The sequence below is a fragment of the Copadichromis virginalis genome, linkage group LG19 (assembly GCF_057382275.1).
Source record: "Copadichromis virginalis isolate Kocher_CV1m ecotype Utaka linkage group LG19, C_Virginalis_male_GT1.1, whole genome shotgun sequence".
NCBI lineage: Eukaryota > Metazoa > Chordata > Actinopteri > Cichliformes > Cichlidae > Copadichromis > Copadichromis virginalis.
Window position 1 is genome coordinate 6,436,403 of NC_140636.1, and position 17,520 is coordinate 6,453,922.

General features: G+C 42.9%; 1 protein-coding gene across 5 annotated transcripts in view; it reads left to right on the top strand.

Annotated features, from left to right (window-relative positions):
- Positions 1–15,680, top strand: part of LOC146685417 (rap1 GTPase-GDP dissociation stimulator 1) — a 28,167-nt gene extending 12,487 nt beyond the window's left edge. For 2 of the 5 annotated variants that reach the window (XM_085441056.1, XM_085441059.1), the window contains 7 exons: positions 1,662–1,793; positions 4,788–4,922; positions 5,083–5,208; positions 5,846–5,985; positions 6,115–6,241; positions 10,096–10,224; positions 11,617–15,680. In XM_085441056.1, the coding sequence (XP_085297182.1) occupies positions 1,662–1,793; positions 4,788–4,922; positions 5,083–5,208; positions 5,846–5,985; positions 6,115–6,241; positions 10,096–10,224; positions 11,617–11,744 (917 nt within the window). In that variant the 3' untranslated portion in view covers positions 11,745–15,680. The remainder of the gene's footprint in view (positions 1–1,661; positions 1,794–4,787; positions 4,923–5,082; positions 5,209–5,845; positions 5,986–6,114; positions 6,242–10,095; positions 10,225–11,616) is intronic. The other 3 variants (XR_014916676.1, XM_085441057.1, XM_085441058.1) reach the window with 3 other exon arrangements.
- Positions 15,681–17,520: the final 1,840 nt, after the last annotated feature.

Consider the following 17,520-nt stretch of genomic DNA (forward strand, 5'->3'; position numbering starts at 1 on the left):
TTGTCTTCTTTGGACCTGCAGGTGTTTTTGCGTCGTTGTGTTCACCTGTGATTTCTTTCTACCAAACTGTAGGTTTTGCCAATATTGTACCAATTTCTCAGGTGTTTGTTTTCTGTTTTCGCAGTTTAAGGAGGCTTGTGTCACCTGCATGGAGAGCTCCTCTAACTGCATGTTGTCTGTTCGTAGCAAAATCTTCCAAATGCAAGCACCACCTCAAGTCAACTCCAAACCTGCTTAGTTGATAATGAAACAACAAAGGAAATGTCCACACATGGCATTGAAATAGGCTTTGACTCAAGTGTCCCATTGTTTTTGGTCATTTGCCAGAGTGGCAAATGTTAAAGAGCTGAAATTCTAAAGAGTTCATCCAATTTAAAGGCTGATACCTTCAAATAAAAGCTGAGAGTCTTCACAACATGAATATGTTTAGGTACACAGGGAAAAAACAAACTTGTGTCAGTGTCCAAATATATATATAGACCTAACTCTGCCTATTCTGGATAATGATCATCAGCTGAGACCTCTCTGTAAATGATCCAGACACTTTTCTTTCGTTTGGCACCGACGTCTTTGCAGCTGACTCCTCACTGCTGTCTCAGGTCACTAAAAAGGGAAGGAGACCTCACTAGAACCACATCTCCACCTGCTCCATCACCCTCCCTGCCGCTGCCCCTTGAGCCAAAGACCACACCACTGCCACACTATCGTTGGAATATTCCAGACATTCCTGGAATGTGAGCGAGTGATGATGCAGTGAAGGAGAAACATAAAACAGAGGTGCAGGGCATGGAAAAAGAATGTGAGATTATTAAAGCACGTAGAAAGTTGCAGACAAAGAATATTTGGCTCACGCTGACCTTCCCTGCCATGCTGTGACTCCGTTCTTGTAGATGAGGTTTGATGACCACATAGCACTGGATTTCATCACAGTGAGGGGTGTGTTGTTTGTTGGTGGGTTTGACAGGTTGTTTACTCAAGGGGAGGGGTATTTTGGTATTTTGTGGTTACTTCTGAAAACGTTTGTTCCTGGGCAAAAGTCAGAGGTATGTTAAAGAGTGGAAGCACAAAAGAAAGGATACCATATGAACATATATTATCCTGTATTAATAATATAGGGACAGAGTAATTTCATGGCATAGCAGGGGTGCTAATAATTCCATTAAGCTTAAGAGATGTTCGCTTTATCTCAAATCACATTGGGCAGATGCAGCATTTATACAAGAAACATCTATGATTGGTTCAGAAACAGCTACATTTAGCAAGTATTTAGTGGCTCATTTAATAGTAAAAAACGGGGAGTGCCAAAATTGGATTTTGTTTCACTCAAAGAGCACGGAGGTAGAACATATGTCTGATCATCTGGCTAAAACTGATTACAGGCACACTTGAATCACTGGTGACGAGGACTAATAACCGTCAGGGAAAGATGCATTTTTCTCTCTGAGTGTCCAGTAAATACGTTCATTGTGTCGAGTTACAAAACAAAAATTAGTAAATAAAAGAAACGCACTGCACTTGTCACTGAATGTGTTGTGACCAATCGAATATGTAATCTCTGGTGTTGGTGCACTAGTGTATTGATTTACCTAATGTCACTGCTGCATGTGAATCTAAATCACGTTGCTTTTTCAGTTATTTTCAAAAGACTGTTTGTGTGTCAGATGAGTCCATGCAGAAGTGTTTTGGTGAAGGATCAGGTCTGGTGTACCAGGATGTTCTGTCATGGCTCCAGAGCTCCAACACCCAACTGCAGCTATCGGGAGCGCTGGCCATCGCCAACTTCGCCAGGAATGGTGAGATGTTTGTCAAAAGGACACACTACATGGTCTTTTTGACTGTTTTTGACTGAGTCTGGAGAGACAGTTCCACTCTTTACAGCTCTCTAAACTTTTTTTAAGATAACTTAAGATTTCTTTTTCTTGGTTTTCACCCATTTTTTTCCGGGTGAAACATCTCAAAAACCCACTTTCTTCTACTTCCTCAGCAGAAAGGTTCCATCAGACTATCTGTCCAAACAGTTTACAGTTTATACATTAAATTCGAAATGGACGTTTTTTTAAATCTGATGTTTTAAACAGATCAAAACACGATATAGTCATTCTCATTCATTAACAGTTTCTTTAACATACTGTTTTTTGTGTTCAGTGGTATTTAGTGTTATCACGTGATGTTTTTCTGGGGTGAAATGCTCGTACAGCAGCGGTCCCCAACCTTTTGTGCGCCACGGACCGGTTTATGTCCGACAATATTTTCACAAACCAGCTTTTAAGGTGTCGCAAATAAATGCAACAAAATAAAACCAGTACCGGTACCAAAAGAAAGAAAATGTATTTATAACACACGGGAAAAGACCCAGGGAAACCACCAATCTCACACCTGAGCCCCAGCTCTCGCGGCCCAGAACCACACAGCTCCAGTCTCTGTCCCGGGAGTTGGGGACCGCTGTTGTAGAGCGCACATCTCGAATCACCCCAAAAACAACAATTGGCTGCACAAGTTGGAATTTACTTTGAATTTTTTCTAATCCACGTGGAGTCAAAGTATACTAAAATACTCAATTATACCCTAATATTTGGTTTTATATCCCTTTACATATTGTACCTCGGCCAGATGCTTTTGGTAGCCATCGACAAGCTTCTGGCATAATGCTGGATGGATATTTGACCAATCGTCTTGGCAGAATTGATAGTTTACTCAAATTGGTTGGTTTCCTTGGATGAATCCAGATTTGAAATGTATTCCACAAATTTTCAACAAGTCTGAGTTTGGGGCTGTTAGCCTGCTTTATCTTTTCCTAATCCAGTCGTGTTATGTGTTTGGGATCATTGTCCCTTTGGAACACCCGGCTGTGTCCAACTTTCTGTCTTGCTGCTGATCTGAGATGAAGTTACAGAATTGGAGGTAGTCCTCTTTCTTCATTATTCCATCCAGCTTGTACCACTACCACTGGCAGCAAAACAGCCCAAGACCATAACGCTGCCAGCACCATGGTGGATTGCTGGTACGGTGTTCTTAGGTTTTGTTGATCTGTGGAACCAGCACCCCACTACAGGAAGTCTGGATCAGCGCTCTGTTTAAAAAGTCCAGTCTCTGATCCTATGAGCATTACCCAGCAGGCAGTGCAGAGCTTGGATGGAGCCGGTGAGTGAGGACGCTGTTCTAACTGCCTCTAGCCTCCAGGGAAAAAAAGCGAGACCCGAGTAGCTTTGCAGAGCCACTCCTACCAGCCATACCTGCTGCGGCAGCGCTTTTGGAAGAGGACGAGGTTTAAATCAGTGGCTTGGAAAGCTGCCCAAAGATCTGTTTCTTTAAAATGGGCAAAACACTACGTGTATAAAGGCTAATTTACACTACTGCTGTGCAGAAATGATAAGAGTTATGTGTGGAGGAGTAAAGCTGAGCTTTCCAAACCGTGAAGAAAGGTGGGATTGAAGTGCCCCCAGCTTACCTCTCATTACATCTGAGAGTGGGTGAAAGGTTTTATGTTTACAGTGATGCAAAGTGCTGTAACAGAGTTTCTTTATGCGCGTTTGCAAAAAGTAAATCATATTAATTTTGTGCATCCTCTTTTTAACCCTTTGTGAAACCATAAAGGTAAAAATCTGAGTATTAAATCCACATTAATACAAATAGTTCTTACTTTTTTACCCACTCTCAGATGTGATGAGAGATAAGGTAGACTTCAGTCTTTTTCAGGCCCACATCCAGTTTGAAAGGCTCGCCGTTACTCCTCCAAGCATGCCTCTTAACATTTTAGCTCAATCTTTGTGTCTTCTGACCATAAACCTTTTCTCCAGAAGGCATTTGGCTCATCCATGAGGGCAGCAGCAACTTTCAGTCACGGTTGAAGGTGTCGGTTGTGGAGCAAGGTTGGGTTTCTTTCTTTGTCAGCCCCCCCCCAGACAATGTAAAAATTGCATCATTGTGGACAGTGTGGGTCTCAGACATGGACAAAGTGGGGACATATCAGAATAAATTGTTTGAAGTGGTGATTCAGAAATCTGTAGTTGTACAGAAATGGCCCCAGGAGAACTTCCCAGGTTGTGTAAATCTGCAGTTCTTCATAGATCTTCACTCTGGTCCAGTAGCTTGTGTATTGGTCTGTCCAGTGAGTACTGTCACACAAGTTGTCAGAGTTTTACCCCTCATACTGCTGGATAAACAGCTCACTCAGGGACGAGGTCACACAGAGCTCAGGTTTTCACTCGCGAGGGGGAAGCAGTTGTCTCCAACCCACTTCAACTTGCTTTCCCCCTGCAGGTTGTTTTTATTGCTTACACACATGAACATTCATAAAGCATGTTGCTGTATTACCTATGAGAAATTACTATAACTGGTTACAAAGTGTGATTGTGCTGTGCAAGCATGGTTATACAATGTGTGGTTATATGATGGGAGTGCAGCTCTGCCAGGTTGTTGTTGGTAGAATCTGTTCTTCTCAAGGCTGCTTGTTGCCCTTATCAATGTCGTGCACGTAGTCATGTGCGTGGGTTACCTCGATAGCAAACAGAAGCATTCTAGCTTTCTAAATGGCAACCTACAGCACATACATTAAACCTAACACAAGTCCTGCTGGCACAGACAAACTAGCAGTTAGTCAGTTATTCTACTGCACGAGTCATGTATTTGAGACTGTGTGTATAATTAATAAAAAATAATAACAAAATTAAAACTTGTGCACCAATTCTTGCTTTACACAGTAGAGAGAAAAGCCCCAAATGACCTTCATGTTAATGTTTGTTTGTTTTTAAGTAGTTGGGTTTTGAGGACTGTTGTTTTTCTGTCAGACAGTAACTGTGTGAAGATGCTGGACCTCGGAGTGGTTCCTCACATCCTGACATTGTTGGAGCAGCACGTAGATGAAGGAGACGTATCTGTTCAACATGCTGGACTAAGCGCACTCAGAAACCTTGCCATTCCGGGTACAGGCTTCCACTGCCTAAGCAATCAAAAGAAACAAGTTCAAGTACATTTCATAACCTAAAATGATCCTGAATGTGTTTTGTCCTTAAAATCAATGTGAATTGATAAAGTAAAAGTGAAACGCTGAGAAAGTCGATAATATGACGTGTGTGTTCCCAGCCACCAACAAAGTGCGAATGCTGGAGGACGGGGTGACTGACAGAATAAAGACGCTGCTGCGCTCGGACATGCCCCCAGTTCAGTTCAAACTGCTGGGCACTCTGCGTATGATGGTGGACGGACACGGTGAGCAAAATGCTTAAAATGCTTCAGTTTGGAAGCAACAATTGTTTAGTTTTGATGACATGTGATAACTTTGATTCTTCCCTCTGGTAGAAGACCTCTTATTGACCGTTGGGCACCAAACAGCATACAAACACACTGCTTTCCTGCAAAAATAAACTATGGGGCTAATGTATCAGCAGATCCAGTGAAACACCTGTCCATGTGGTGTAAGGTCTGAAGGGGATTGGGATAATGAGTGCTCTGGGTTTCTGTATGGGACACATTCTGTAGTCGTTACCAGATTTTCACACGTCTGAAACAGAAAGCCCGTTTAAAGAAATTAAATGAAAATATGAAATGAAAGTATGGAAACTTCCATCCAGGCCGAAAATTTGAAGGTATCAACGAGGCCATCGTCAACACAACGCTGAACAACAAAGGAAAAGCACCTCGCCAAGTCAAACACCTGACGTTAATTCAACAGAAATGTTGTGCGAGGATCAAAATTACATTTCACATGAGGAGACCCACCAAAAGTTCATGCTTCACTCCGATTAATGTAATACACAGTACATCTTTTCCCCCATGTACAGCTGGCAGTCTTTATTAACCGTTGTCAAAACAAACGTCTTCTACCCTGTGCTGCACTGTGTGTCAGAGGAAGCTGCGTTAGTGCTGGGGAGAGATGCTGACCTACTCGATCGGATCATGGAGTGGTGCGAAGCCAAGGATCATGCAGGAGTCAGAGGAGAAGCCAGTCGCCTGCTGGCTGCTCTCATCAGACATAGTCAGAACTCTGTGAGTCAGATTCTTCTACTGGGAATGTTTCTCTGCTTAAGTTCTAATTTGTTTGTGTTGGTTATCGAACTCGCTTTGTCGGATGTTCACTTATTATCTTATGATCGGCTGATTCTCTCTCTTTAACAGGAAGTTGTCCGTGAGGTAGCCAGAGCCAATGGAATTCGGCATCTTATTTCTATGGCATCAAGTGAACATGTCATCATGCAGAATGAAGCCCTGGTTGCCCTGGCAATTGCAAGTGCCATTGACATTGGTAAAGCAATTTCAAGTTCTTCGGCTGAATTTATCAGACATGTCAGAGTGTAGTTCTAGTGAGATCTCTCAAGTTGGGCCTGAGATTTCTGATGGCCCAAGAAGCTCTGCAGCGCTTCTAAATCCTAGAAGGATCCAAAGTGTTACTACGAAGGGTTCTCCAGGTAGGAATGAGCAATTACTCTGGAATATATTTGGGAACGTTCCAACACTGGCTTTGGTTAAAAAGTACAAACTATCAGACACTAGTTTGGTCTCGTCTGGAAGTGACTTTGAATTATTTGGTGTATCAAAGGAAGAGCCTGGCACTCCATTAGCAGTGTTGGGAAGGTTACTTTTAAAATGTATTCCACTACAGATTACAGATTACATGCCCCAAAATGTATTCTGTAACGTATTCCGTTACGTTACTCAATGACAGTAACGTATTCTGAATACTTTGGATTACTTAATATATTATCATGCTGTTTACAACTGCATGAATGTACGATTGCTGTGATTTATTACTGTTACTGAAGGTCCGCGGCTCCGAACCGTAGTAAAGGCTAATGGCTGGCTAATACGTCGGGTTCGTAGCTGAAAACTAGCTTTACTTTGTTGTCTGGGTCAAGTTTGAGACAGAGAGAGGCGTTGAAAGGCTGCTTATTGTTTCAGAGGAAAACAGGAACACGGTGTACAGTCGAGTCTTAACAGCTTACTTACAGCTGGGCTCGTCAGGCTCTCTTCTTGGCTGCAGTGGTTATTATCATATTTACATGCTTCCAGCTCCCGTTTCTGCTCGGTGACAGCTCGCACCTTTTTCTCCCTCCCTCGCTCACAGACACATAACGGTATGGCGGTCCATTCTGCCTGCAGCACGGACTACACGGCCCATCAGGCTGCATGCTTTAGGGCGATGCCTGTAGCATTCGGCCTATTAGCTTAGCACAACAACAACAACAAAAAGGCGCTCTCTCACCCAGGAAACACACAGACGCAGAGAGCGTGTGTGTCACCCTGTAACCATGGCAACCATAATGCTGCCGCCTGGAACAACAGAACAAACAAAACCCAAACAGTCCTGAAACAGGAAAGTACCGCCGTGGAATCCATTTATTTCAACAAAGTAACTGTATTCTAAATACCACCTTTTAAACAGCAACTGTAACAGTAATATTTTGTATTTTAAATACTTAACATGTATTCTGTTACTCCCCAACACTGTCTGTTAGTGTTCACAACACGTTGTAATTTGGTGTCTGTGGAAGTGAGTGACGTGTAGAGTATCACAGTAGTTTGGGCTCACGTAAATATGTTGTACATAGAATGACCTCATGATTGAAACGTCAAAACACTACCAGCCCATGCACACCCACCCGGGATTTAAAAATATTTTACCATAACCAGCAGGTTGTATGTTACACGCACACAGGTCCTCCACCAGATTCCCAGGACTGAGGATTCCTCTGGACAGGGTCTCGGAACTCATTCTTGGGATTTGTTGGAGCCACTCACCCAGTTTGTCCGTCTGTACCTGGACATCCCACAGTATCTTAGCTTGGTATTCAAAACCAGGGGGCGTCTCCCAGTGTGACCTGAGGATCTCCAGGCCATATTCAGCACAGATGTTTCTGTACACGATGGTTATGGCGTTCCATGTATGCCCTGCCTGCTAGCATCTTGCACCCTGCTGTTATGTGCTGGATTGTCACAGGGGCACCTTTACACTGGGGTCTTGCCTGGTGTGATAGACCCCAGCCTCTGTGGATCTAGTGCTCAGGGCTTGTTCCTGTGCTGCTATGATTAGTGCCTCTGTGCTGTTTTTCAAACCATATTTTGCTGGCTTCTAAAGTTTTTTGCTGTTGAAACTGTAATTTCTGCTTGACATCCTTTACAAGGTTAACGGTGCAACCACTGCTAATCAACACACCATGAAGGCTCCCGACTTGGTTTGTCTTCTACCAAGGCTGACTTTGTTTTTAGCCTGTCTGTCAGTTTTTTCTGTCCTCAAGCCTCGGCTGTCTGTGGTCTCCCACCATACTCAGTCTTCTGTGGGGCCGTCTGCTCCAGAGCAGGATGATGCTTTAGCGTCCGTGGCTACTGGATGCCCCTCGCTCAGCCCAACGATAATGGGGACCGTTTGGACAATGAAGATGGGATGGCTGCCCAACAGGGATGCTGGTCCAATTTCATTCCTCAACATGCTCCTCCTTCTCATGGCCTGCTCAGCACTGGATTGGCTGTCGCAGCTGTGTCACCCCCGGACTTTCTCGCCACTTCAACACTCCTCCAGGCTGCCTGGCTCCAGCACAGACGCCCTAGCCTTCTCTCTCCTCCAGGCTGTAGCAGACGCATGGCGGACCTGACCACTACACTTTTAAACACTGTTCTTTATTCTCAGTTGTTGTTTCTTTTGCACTCGGCTGCAGCTTTTCAGCTGCCAGCCACACATACACAACAACAACTACCCAGTACAGACTTGAATGCAGAGGAGGCGTGACGAGCTGCTGCAGCTCCAGTGTGTCAGCCTCCCTGCAGTGGCGCCACAGACCTGCCACGCAGGCCGTTTTCCTCTGCCAGGTACTACTACTATTGTCGCTGCTGCCACAGCTGCATCTTGGCGCTCACATGCGGTCATGCCCCTGCTCATCATCGACCACCTCCTCAAGGCCGAGTCTACCCACGTCTATGGCTCAACACTTGGCGATGCTCGGTGGCCGTACCGTTTGCTCTCCTGGGGCCTGTGTGAAGGATATTACTCTGACTGCTCTTCAGCTGTTGACCACCTGCACATTTGGTTCAAGGGTGCTGCAGGAATGAAAACATTGCCTATGTGGACAATTTCACATCATTCCTCAAACGCCCGGAACTATTTAAACAGCTTGTTGTATATTGTAATCTATCAACTCCCAAATCCTGCAATAATTTCTTAAATGAATTCTTTTATCTGTTATTGTTCATTTTGGTAAAAGCATCTTGGTAGCTGACTTTACATATTCATGGTGCCTCTAACTGCACTACCACAGAATTTCTTAACATTGCAAAGGCGTTTAATTTAGTGCAACATGTGGTGGCCACACACTGGACACAGGTTTTACTTTTGGCTTCTCTATAAGCACTTTGTACACGTCTGATCACAAATGCATAATGTTTGACACCGTTGTGCGTCCAGTGTTGTCTTCCCAGAGAAAAACGATTACACCTTGCATCTTTAATGAGCACTCAGCAGCTCAGTTTTCTGCTCTCTGACCTTACTGCATCAACAACTACCTTTTCAGATATCAGTGACTTAATGAATTGGTTGAATAATGTATGCTCACCAATTCTGCATCATGTTAAAATTCAGATTAGTCCAAGTTACAAATTCTTCCCGCTGGATCAGTGATCATATCCGCCACCAAAGAGAAAATCTGAATGTAAGTGGAAAAAGACTCCTCTCCATGTTAACTATCTCCTTATGATGCAGTTATTAGTCACGCTCAACCAACTCAGCTTAGGCCACGTACACGGGGGTATTTCTGAAAATGGAGATTTTCAGTTTTAAATTTTTTTAAAACCGGTCCACACGTGCAGTTTTGAAAAAACATCTCCATCCACGCGTAAACGCTAAAACCAAAGTCAAACGCTCATGCCAGATCCTGACTGTGTGAAATGTTGGCCAATCAGAAGTCTAGAAGCCCGGGAGGGATCCTGGCTCCCCCTTAGAGAGAGAGGTGCCACTGAGCGCTGGTTCCACAGATCAGCACACAATACAACACAATAATGACCTGTTGCAATTTAGCAAAACACAAGATGTTTGATGTCAATACTTAACAGAGATGATGTCCATCAAAGAATATATGTTTACCTATTTTTGCATGTCTGTAAACAATGCAGAGTCTATGAAGGATCCATTTGGGGAGGCAGACCTGTTACCCATGCTGAAGAAGATGTTGGAGGATCCTGTGGGAGCGGTCGAGGTCAAGTTCAGTGCTTTAGGTCTCATTTGCAGCCTGGCTAACTCCAGTATGTGTCTGATTTTAAAGCAACACATAGAAATTGCAGTAATTCTGTCCAGTGGATGTAGAATGATAAAGCTGTGATGTCAGTGTCAAAGGAGCCACAAAAATGCAGCAAGCAAACCTCGTGTGCACCTTTTAGCTTACAGCTCAGTGTCACAGAGATTAAATCCCCACAGGCAGGTTACAGGAAGTATGAAATATGGAGGCTCGAAGAAAACAATAAAATCCAAGATTCAGCAGCACTGAGTCCTGTTGCTCTTAAATCTACGTTCAGCTGTTTAGCAGGAGCGCGGCGGGTGCTGCTCGCTCAGATTTGAAGTTTAATTTTTCACGCAGAGTGCACGGTCGTACTCTCTCCATCACTCCATGTTATCCATTGTTGATCTGCACACGTCTGTTGCTGCCACAGACGCCGCACGCTCGCCACTGTCATGAGACGCTCTCACAAACACAATCACGGTTTAGTAACGCAGCGTGCTTACGAGAAAGTAACAGGAATATAATTACTTTTTTACAATACTGATTCTTTACTTCACTCATTACGTGAAAAAAGTAATTGGATTACAGTAACACGTTACTTGTGTTACTGCTCAACCGCTGCTCAGGAGACACTGAGCAGCATTCACCCAGGAAGCACAGGAAACCAGAGCTAGGAGATATAAAGCTATGTGGGACAACAATGGACAAGGGGAGACTGAGACAGTGTAACCAGAGAGGAAATGTAGTTGAAGACAAAGAGAAAGTAATTATAAACACAAAGTCGTGATTAATTTAACAGAAGACTTAAATAACAAGACTAGAAAATAGACCATGAAGTCCTAATGAAGACGACACCCTTCAACCCCGGGGACCATGACAACGTCACAAGTGTCACTCAGCTCTGTGTTTCAGATAGCGATGTTAATAGTAACAGGACACGAAGGCCATTCAAAATGGTTATTAGATATTCGGTTTTCTGAATTTCCAGTAGTAGTAGTGTGTTTACATTGGTGCCAATTTGGTGCAAAGTTGTCTTGGTTGCACAGCCTAAATGTGTTTCTCAGCCCTGAATGTTTGTGTAGCTACCTCGTGTACTTAAATGGTGGAAAAAATAAAGAGAATTTAAAAAGCAGAATTTTCATGCATCCTCAGCTATTTCAAAGACTTTTTCATAGAACGGCAGCATTATTGTAGAAAAATGGCTGATTCTTAGGGAGCCAGGTTTGAGCGTGTCACAGATTCTCCTGGTGTAGAATGACTCAGGTGTGTAATGTATTCAAACCAAGCTCTAAAGAACACAAAGTCTACTGTACACCCAATGATGATCAGAGAATATGCTACAGTGCATCTGCATAATTTGATCTGTTTCAATCAACCTCTTACTTTTCTCTTTTCTTTCTGTTCTTGTGTGCTCTAGGTGTCATGAAGGAGGCGTTGAACTCTGTGAATATGAAGGAAAGCATCAGTAAACTCACAGATCATAGCAGCAGTAAACTTGCCTCACAGGCCAGCTCCATACTGACCCTCCTGGGTGACACCAGCTAAACCAGCATCCTGCAGCAACAGGGACCCATCAGCTGTATGGATTTATCGAGCTTATTCAGTGGCATACTTAAACGACAGATATTTTACTGCACAAATATTGCAAAGTATTGAACTGGCTTCTTGTCACCTGTTCTGTAAAAATGAAGGGCCCTTTTTAGTCCCGGTGTGTGCATGTGTGGCAGGCAACAGATTATAGGAGTATTTGAGTTACGTGTTTGATTTGCTCAACATTATCTTTACACTGCACAATTCAGACATCATCTAAGCTCATTTATTTAGGTTTTCCTGTGAGTAGTAATGAGACATTTATGAATCAGATGGTCTGCAATGAGTATGTATGTGGGGCTCAAAGGTAACGACTGAATGAATAGCCACAGAAAAAGTATCCAGTCTCAGGCAGTCATGTACCATGACTAGCAACATCGTAGACATTTCACAAAGATAGCAAAAAGAAAGGGTAAGAGGGCAGGTGAAGTTAACTGGAGAACACATGTTAGGTGCACCGAGTTCTACAGTATTCTGGACCAAAGGGGATGGATGGAGAAATTTACTAAGAGCCACCTGATGGAGGCGCATGTGCACAGGTGTGGAGGGCACACAAAAGTTACGAATAAAACCTCAGTGCTAATATCTGTAACTCCAGTACCCGGTCATTGGCAAAGAATTTATTATAATATATGTTCATGTTATATAAAGTGTTATTGAATATCACTGAATGCGAGCACCACAGTGGTGCAGTGGAAGCTCTTTCTGCGTTGCGATTCCAGGCTTGTAATCTAATCCAAGTGCTGCACAGGAAGTAGGATGTCAGTAAACGGTACCAATAATTTAAGAACAATTGAAATACTCGGGGGGGCACTCTGGACAGGACCCCAGCCTGACGCAGAGATAAGTAATAATGTAGAAATGATCATATTAAATGCACTGGGGAAAATGGGACAAACTGGAACTAGTCTGAAGCCGAGAAAGCTGATGAGAAGAGGAATGTGTTTGGGTGAACACAAACCAAGCATTTATAATTCTCAAAGTTAATGTTCTAATTACAAGAAAAAGATGAAGAGCTGCCAACAGTGCTGGTTAGGGCGGGAACATGCTCAGACTGAGGAAATGCACCAGTGAGTATTTGTGCTATTGAGGCCTTGACAGCCTCCTGATATTTGTTAAAATTTCATAAGACACTGCAAGCTCTCCTGCACTGAGTGCCCTTCATTTAAGGCGGTATGACCTCAAAGGACAGCAGTGCAGACAGCGTTAAACCGATGTAGAGATAGAGCCTCACACTTCAGCACATATTCTGCAAATGGGCTAAGCCAGCTGATCACAAACGAGAGAGTGCAGCATGGTCACGACTCTTACTTCAGCAACCTTGATTTTAAAAGGCTGGCACGTGGTGAGAGAAAGTAGCATCCTCAGCGTTGCATGTACACACAGATTTGACAAGTAAAAGAACCAAATGAAGCGTCTCAGCTCGTATGACCGACGCACGTGCTGGTGAGCCGATACTAACGGAACAATCATAAAATCACCAAGAATGAAAATATTAGTCAGGTAAACGTTTCCGTGAGAAAGCCAAGAAAACCTTTGCTGGGCTCTAGCAGCTTGTGAACAGGGAATGGTAATTCCTCAACAGGTTGACCAGCCAGCTTTGCAAAGTATGGAGAGAGAACCCTGCTGTTAGATAACTGCCACTTCTAATGTGGCCATCGGTCATGTGCGTAGTTGTCTGTCTCTGTGTGACTGGTGACCTGCTCAGGGTGTACCCCGCTTCTCAACATATGTGGGATAAGCTCACACCCACCACGGCCCTAAATCGGATGTTATTGAATATGCAGCCAGAATAGTTCACCAAACAAACGGACCTTTTTCTCAATATCCCGAAGGTGAAGAAGTGACGTGTTTGCATCACTGATTAAAAGAAACTTTGACGATATCAAGGAACTTGTTTTGTCATGCCGGTGATATGAAGTGTGATGATTCTGAAGCAATATTGTTTGACCTAAAGTAGTTTTATTTTAATTACTCCAGTAACAAAACGACCTACTGGATAAGATTGTGATGTACAAGTGAATGTGCAATGCTCTGGTTTGTCTGTATTGTGGCAGCTGAGGTGATGTTTCTATTTATTTTCTGATAGGTTGAACCTGTTGAAGATGACACAGTCTACGTTTTATAATAAGCCTGTCAGCTACTATCAAACCAGGCTGTCTGTAAATCACCAGTGATATTCTGATGAGTGGACTCAAACATTAAAACTTGCTTTATGGCATATACTCTTCCAATAAGAACTGCAACAGATGTGAAGGATGAACATACAAATAACAGCAACAAAGGAAGAGCCTGAGAACAGCCTCTGGCTATGAGGTGTGTGTTTCTGAAAGATCACATTTATCTTCTCAATAGTTTTATTTATATAGCACCAACTGAGAGTTGCCTCAAGGCGCTTTACATCTTAAGTTAAAGACCCAGATGAACATGTCTTGATGCATGCGCAATCATCGAAGTAAGGATAGTTGACTGTGTTCCTCTGGACGTAGCACTTTTTGTTAGTCGGAGAAACTCATCCAGGTGACGTCTTCAGTCTCGGCTGACTGCAGGTTTCCCCGATAAAAATAAACAGTAACATTTGTGTAATGACTGAAACCAGCACCACTGATGAACAATGGCTGTGAGGTCAGTTTCTCGGTCATTGATCAACAACCACTCATCGACGACCACCATTCACAGAGAGTTGGGGGAATGTCTGCAATCACAGCATTGTAAGATGGTGACAGATGTCTGTGAAGGTTCTCAGGTCATCCAGGCTATCGTAGTCTAGGGCGCTTGGGAAGAAAAACGTCTGGACTTCTTTAAGTTTCTTGAAGATGAAGTCCAGATGCTTTTCTTTCCAAGCTCCTTATAGGGACACATGTACCCTTGATGGTCTTTCCCTTTTCACATAAATGTCCTCCTTGATTCCTCGCTCAAACCAGCGCTCCTCCCTGTCCACGGTCCTCGTGGTCTTTGATGACCATGGCAAAACTATACCAGGACATTTGATGTTGGTTTTTCTTTGAATTTTGTTTGTGTTATGTCACAGTGCTGGCTGAAGCACTTAACATATTTAGGATTGCAGTCATGTTGTCTGACTTATAGAAAAGCTCTACGATTGAAGACTTCCTAGTGGTCATGTCATGTTTTTGTAACTAGAAAAATTAGAATAGAAAAAGGTAGCATAAAGACTTTCCCAGAGCATGATGGGAACGTCCGATCAGCAACACAGCTCATGCTAATACCGCTCAGTGTTACAGAAACATTTATATATAGTTAAATAAAAGATCCAAATCATTTTATTTCAAATGGATGCATTTGTAGAATAAAAAAAATACACAACAAATGAACTGCCTGTTGGACAAAGTCACTGTTCTGCATTCTTGTAGGGTCTACCTTACAATATAAAGTACCTTGAGGCGACTGTTGTTGTGATTTGGCGCTGTCCAAATGAATTTACTCTCATCCATGTTTTGAATTTTACAGATTACTCAACAGACTAATGGGGCTCGAGCATAGCAGCAATATCCATACCTACAATCCATTTTAAAGGAAGCACAATGTGAAGAAGATATTCAATACACTGCACTTTTTAACATTTGTATATAAACTAAACATTCTTATGTAGTAGCAACACTTTTTCAGTGTGCATCTGTAGCTGGGTCATTTTGGGGAGTGGCTAGCATGTGTGTTCTGTACAACATAAAGTGAATAATGTGCTGATGGGCGTGAAGCACACTTTTGCTGTGATGTTTAATGTAATATTTGTGTGAAAGTATGTTCTGGATGTAACTACAAATCACTCAACATGCGTGAACAGATCTGTATTTATAGGGAGGGCATTTTTTTGGCCTTTTAGAAGCTTTGTTCTAGAGTGAAAACAATAAAGTTATACAGTGTCTTCCTCTATTTTGTTTCTACGGTGTCATTTTTTTCAGTCATGTTATGGGTTTTAGGCAAAACAACAACAACACACAACAAAATCTGAAATCTAAGAAAATATCAGAAACTGAACAGAAACAACTCTTTGGCTGGTGTGAAATGACCTGTGTTTCTGAAGAGGCCAGAGCATGATACACACTGAACATACAGCTGAAGCTCTGCTGACGGATCTATACATACGCTGCTTTCATCTATGGCTAAGCACGTTTTCTGACATTCCAACATTCAATTCAATTTTATTTATAAAGCACCAAGTCACAGCAACAGCTGACTCAAGGCGCTTCACATTCCAATGGTTGCATCCTGAGAAACTGAGGGTTCATTATCTAACCCACAGGCGTCAAACTGCAGGCTGCGAGGGCCGGTGTCCTGCAGGTTTTAGATGTGTCCTTGAACCAACACAGCTGATTTAAATGGCTAAATGACCTCCTCAACATGTCTTGAAGTTCTCCAGAGGCTGGTAATGAACTAATCATTTGATTCAGGTGTGGGGACCCAGGGTGAGATCTAAAACCTGCAGGACACCGGCCCTCGAGGCCTGCAGTTCGACAACCCTCCAACCCAAGGACACAAAATACAGACTGGAGAAGCCAGGGATCAAGCCTTCAGCTTTCCAAAAGTAAATGATATGCACTAACTCTTGAGCCACAGCCAGCCTAAACTGTACTGACTTAAGGGGCTTTATATTATAACATAAAGACCCTACAATAATGCGGAAAAACCCCAACAATCAGATGACCATCTATGAGCAAGCACTTGGCAACAGTAGGAAGAAAAAACTGCCTTTTAACAGGAAGAAACCTCTGGCAGAATCAGGCTCAGGGGGAGGGAACCCTCTGCCATGACTGGTGAGGGGACGAAGACACATTGTGGAAGAGAGCCAGAGGTTAATAAGAACTAATGATGAAACCCAAAGTGGTGTAAATGGACAGGTTTTAATATATAGTGCTTTTCTACTCTGCCTGAGCACTCAACACTACAAACATGCCTTATTCACCCATCGATACCAACACATTTATGTGTACAAGTTCTTTCTGTCTAACATATTGGTGAGCGACTTCAGCATTCTGCCCAAGGACACTTTTGAACGCAGACTGAAGCAGCCGGGGATTGAACCACTGACCTTTCAACTAGCAGATATACCATGCTACCACTAGAGCCACACTCACCCCGAACAGAGCAGACGTGTTCTGTTGTGCTCTGTTTGGGTGATGGCACTATGAGGTTTTTAAGATATTGATTATTCAAGACTTTGTAACTGAGGAGAAAGATTTTAAATTCAGTTCTGGATTTAACAGCATTTTTTTAAGGGGGAAAAACTCTCTACAAAAAACTGTTGTGTAGCTTTCATTTCCGTGTATTTTTGTGGATGTTTTATGTTAAATAAATAGTATTTACATTACAATTCTCAGAAAGTACTGTTATTATTCAAATGTTATTGGATAATTTAATGTGAGAAATTGACCGTGCCTTTTGCTCTGTGACAGCCGGGATAGGCTCCAGCCCCCACCCCACCCAAGTGGAACAAAATGGACTGACTTTAACCTCAGAATTCTGCCTTCAATGTCAGAATTCTGACTTTTTATTCATAGTTCTGACTATTTTCTCAGAATTCTGCCTTCAATGTCAGAATTCTGACTTTTTATTCATAGTTCTGACTATTTTTCTCAGAATTTTGCCTTCAATGTGAGAATTCTGACTCAGAGCCACCCGTTTTCACTCCTTGGCTCATGTGATTAGGTAGAGGATCATGGTAAATGGTAAATAGCCTGTATTTATATAGCGCTTTACTAGTCCCTAAGGACCC